Genomic DNA, 4,389 nt, shown 5'->3' with positions numbered 1-4,389 from the left:
GTACAGACGGGGCAGTGGCGGTGCACTGTAAAGGTAGGACTGCAAGTCTTTATGTTTAATTGATGTGATTTATTTCTTTTATCTTAACTTTGTCTCTTTAAACACTCCATCCCTTTACAGCTGGATTAGGCCGCACGGGCACTCTGATTGGCTGCTACCTGATGAAGCACTTCCGCTTTACTGCAGCCGAGGCGATTGCTTGGATCAGAGTCTGCAGACCTGGCTCTATCATCGGTCCACAGCAAAACTTCTTAGAAGAGTGAGTTTGTGCCTCAGCTGTGACCGCTCAAACCAAACGGTCCACTTTCCGTGACTCCAAAGGTCTCGGTCGGAGACGATCATTAAGCTGTAGTCCGTTCATGAAAGTACAGGAGTAATGCTGTGCACACAGACACGTCTGCAACACTTCATTAGGATAATGTCACGAAACACAAGCAGACGGCAGCTTCACCTCCAAGGTGCACGGAGAAGACAAAGATCTGACGAGGTGAAGACTCCAGTCACAGAGTGTCAGGGAACCATAACGTGTTAGTGGCCTTCATCAGGGTCATTGCGTTTGTGAAGGTGTGATTGGTCCACTTGGATCTTTTTCTGTTTCCAGTCTTTTTTATTTAAACACAAGCTGTTTGACATTTTGCAATGACCCAAAAGGCGTTGGCCACTGAGTACAGCTGTTCTCTAATACTTCGAGTGTTGCTGGAGTCTTCACACAAAGCACAAGTGGATCAGGAAGGGTTTGAGGGGTCACCTTGGCCTTCAACGTCGGCAGATCTCAGTCTCATCGAGCATCTGTGAGATGTGCTGGACAAACAAGGCCCGTCTGTCCTTAGGCTGTGGCATCTATTGCTGTTACCACACAGGATGTTTCTCCATGCTGAGGTCATGGTTGGAGCATGCTGGAAATGTTAGAAGAGAAGCAAAAGGTGGAGGTCAGGGTGGGGCATTCCCCAGGGTGCCCATGTGCAGCTGGTGGTGACTGCAGCAGTGGGAAACTGGTGGATGCTGAATCGAATCGAATGAAACTGTGATACTGCTGCAGACTGCAGTCACAGTGTGCAGCTGGTTTCTCTCCTCAGCTCTGGACGCACACTTCCTCCTTACGCCACAGTAGTGCTCTGTTGCTAATGGCTACTAGCTTTGTGTGTCTACTTACATGCTAAACCAGGATGTTGAATGTTGTACCTGCTAAACGTGATATCACAGTCAGTTTGTGGCGTGTGTTTGATGTTTGTGTGCAGGAAGCAGCACAGTTTGTGGGTTCAGGGTGACGTGCATCGGTCTAAACAGAAGCTGGTCCAACAGAGACTGAGTCAGCAACAGCAGCTTCACCGCTCTGACTCTGTGCAGGGAGGGAACAGGAGGCAGTGTCCTCGCTGCTTTCCAGCATGGATGACCTGTCAATCAACACCGTGCTCTGCAAGTCATATAGCTTGGATGAGGTCAGCGGTGTGACTTCATAGCACCTTTTCTTAATGGTTACTGCAGAATTCAAACAGGCTACTGAGTTACGATCACAATGTTGTGTTTTCATGCTGCTAATTGTGTCTGTGCAGAATAACTGCAAAGAAGTCAGTCTGACACAGGGAGACGAACTGAGAGCACTGAAGGGAAAACGCCCACCGAGATCAGCGTCATCCTGCTCAAGGTACCAACATCTGTAACGTAATTAATGATAGATGGTTATTGTGGTCAGTGCAAGAGACACGTGGAGAATTAGCTCAAACGCTGGAAACAAAGTTTCTATTAACAAGGAGAGATAATAGACACCAATATGTTTTTGTGGATGTCAGAAAGTACGTAAGTGACTGTGCTGTCGAATGCTACAAAGAACGCACGCTTTGTTTGCACGCTGTCTAACAGGCAGACCGGACTGCATGAAATCCTGCTGTGTTCTCATCTGTGCAGCGTGAATGTTGTGTGTAACCTGCTCGAGCTCATGTGTCCTTCTTTGTTCTTCGGTTAAACTGAAACCTAAATGCAACAGGAGAAGTTGTTGTCTTTTGGCGACTTTAGTTATGAGTGAGATTAAGGTTCTGGAGGTTGTCAGAGTATTCCTTCTACTGCCTGACGGTGTCCTCAGCTGGAGCCAGCAGGCCTCCATCTTTACTGTACACCGTGTTGGTGGAGCACCACTTCCCCTCCTGATGGTTTGCCAGAATCGCTCCTCCTACGCCCAAGTTTTTGCTGCAGCCGCGGCCTGAGCTGCGTTTCGATTGGCCTGCCCGCTGCCTCTGCTCTCCATCCTTGGCTGCCGCCAGACACACAATCAGTAGATAATGCCTCTGCTCACTACAGTTTTTGTTTGGGTCCCTGAATCCACGGCCCAAATATAGCAGATATATAAGAAGCTGCCATAGTTCAAGAAACATTTCATAAAAAGTAAATAGTTACAAGTCGGGGATATGGGAGCTGCGGCAAAAAGAAACCAAAGGACGACCACGAACCAAACTCACGGCTTCTCCTGTAAACTAACATCACCAAACTGCTAACCTGACACAACCAAGAGCTGGGCTTCCACGGAGGTCAAATCAGGTACCTCCCACACGTCGAAGCGTGTTTGTATCTCGTCTCTTGTACAGAGTGTATGTGCAGATGTTGATTCCTGCAGTGAGCGTAGAAATCATCAGAAGAATTTTTAGAGAAATTGTTCGCTGTGCTTGTTTTTGTGAAGGATCAAGGTTAGTATTTGCTCTTGGATCACACACACACACACAAATATGTGTTCTTGTTTTCTGTGTCAGGTTAAACCTGTCCAAGACTTCACACTGCTCCATCCTCCCTCCCCCGAAGCCCTCCAAAGTCCACCTTTCTCTCACCCCCTCTTCTACTAAAAAGCTGAGACAAAGTTCCTCTACCACCACTGCTCCGCAGATCAGGAGGTTGGTGTCTGTGCTTTTGTTCCTTATTAGAAGAACATTATAATAAAACCAATATAAAATGTGATGTGCTGATGTCTCCACAGTCCCTTCAGCCTCACTTTGTTTAGCACTAGGCCAGCACTGATTCACTGACTTCACACTTGGGACGTTCTGGTTATGAATCAGCCCAGCTGATGATGGACTCGCTGGAAACTGGATCAGCCCTCTTGCACGTTTAATAGGCTGTAAATCCTTTTTTAGCCCCAATAACTACTTTTCGTTTTGATAGACAGAGCCAACAGTTTGTCACCACTTTAACTGGTCACGTGGCCCATTCTGTGATGAAAGGACTGACACCGTAAATCATCACGTCTCTTGGGTATAGCAGGCAGGTAACTGTAAAAAACTGCTGCTGCATATTGCATATATAACATCTGCTAGATGCTGAATGTCCCGTTGTCACAATCATTTTGCTGGAAGCAAAGGACACGTGCAGGTGCAAAGACCAAACAACGCTAACAGGGAATAAAAGGTTATGGCCCGAGGACTGAGTCAGACCATCGCCAAGAGCAGTCTGGGTGCTTCTGGTAAACGGCTGCTGCCATTTGTCCATCCGAAGTTCAGAACCACAGGATGTAGACGGCCTGAAGCAGCGTCTTGGTTGCGGAAACACAGACCTTTAGAAGTCGTACCAAAATCCACGCCTTAAACTTTGGCAGATCACATGATGGACCTAGCTTATTTGGCACGTTGTTGTAATGTTGTCTCCTCGTTTTCAGTACTTTAGTAACCAGGTTGGGTCAGAGAACCATAGCAAACCACATCTTTTGTTAGAGATTGGTGCAGATTGTTCAAGAATTAACAACTGGACGCAAAATTGTCTTGCAAGACCAAGAGTGACACACTGCTTCTGCTACAGATGTTATTTATATTCTCCCAGATTTCATCGATAAAGTATGACAAACTTACATTTGTTGGTCTGTTAATGTTCTAATGATGCAGAGCGAGGGACACAAAGCCACGACGTGCTTATAATGCACTGTGAAAGCCTCTGAGCACACATGCTGGCAATGAAAGAGGAAATCAGTAAAATGAAGACAGAGATTCAGATGTTTCACGTCAGACTGAACACGGCACGCACACTTTATTTCACAGGTCATTCACATTCATGCACTGGATTTGTCAACAGGACTTTATCATACATAAAGCAAACTCACTATGTTCAGCTTTGCACTATTTCTTTCTTGCAGTAAAATTCTTAACATGCAAATGATGTTCAGCTTTGAGCGTGTTGTTGCTGTCATGCTTTCCTGTATCTGACTGTGTGACAGCAGCTCAGATGTGCTGTCTGATTGGTAGTTTACTCCAAAGGAGGGAAACCAGCTAATGCTAGTGTGAAGTGCTAAAATCAACAATAAAGTCCAAGTAATGACGAGATAATGACTCATGCTTCTCTTTGTTATCATCACACTGTCATTGTGTCATAACCTTCACTGAAAGTCACCTGACACTGCTGTGGGACACTGTGGGA

The 4,389-nt window shown here is 46.2% G+C and overlaps 1 protein-coding gene across 1 annotated transcript in view; it reads left to right on the top strand.

The window, feature by feature from the left end:
- LOC102299178 (dual specificity protein phosphatase CDC14AB) overlaps positions 1 to 1,309 on the top strand; it is a gene marked incomplete at both ends in the record, with an annotated part of 2,261 nt that extends 952 nt beyond the window's left edge. Inside the window, 2 exon segments of the mRNA XM_014331600.1 lie at positions 121 to 259; positions 1,239 to 1,309. Of these exon segments, the coding sequence (XP_014187086.1) occupies positions 121 to 259; positions 1,239 to 1,309 (210 nt within the window).
- Positions 1,310 to 4,389: the final 3,080 nt, after the last annotated feature.

This window comes from Haplochromis burtoni, unplaced genomic scaffold (assembly GCF_018398535.1).
Source record: "Haplochromis burtoni strain Fernald_Lab_line unplaced genomic scaffold, NCSU_Asbu1 Contig_3674, whole genome shotgun sequence".
NCBI lineage: Eukaryota > Metazoa > Chordata > Actinopteri > Cichliformes > Cichlidae > Haplochromis > Haplochromis burtoni.
This window is presented reverse-complemented; position numbering and strand designations above follow the sequence as displayed.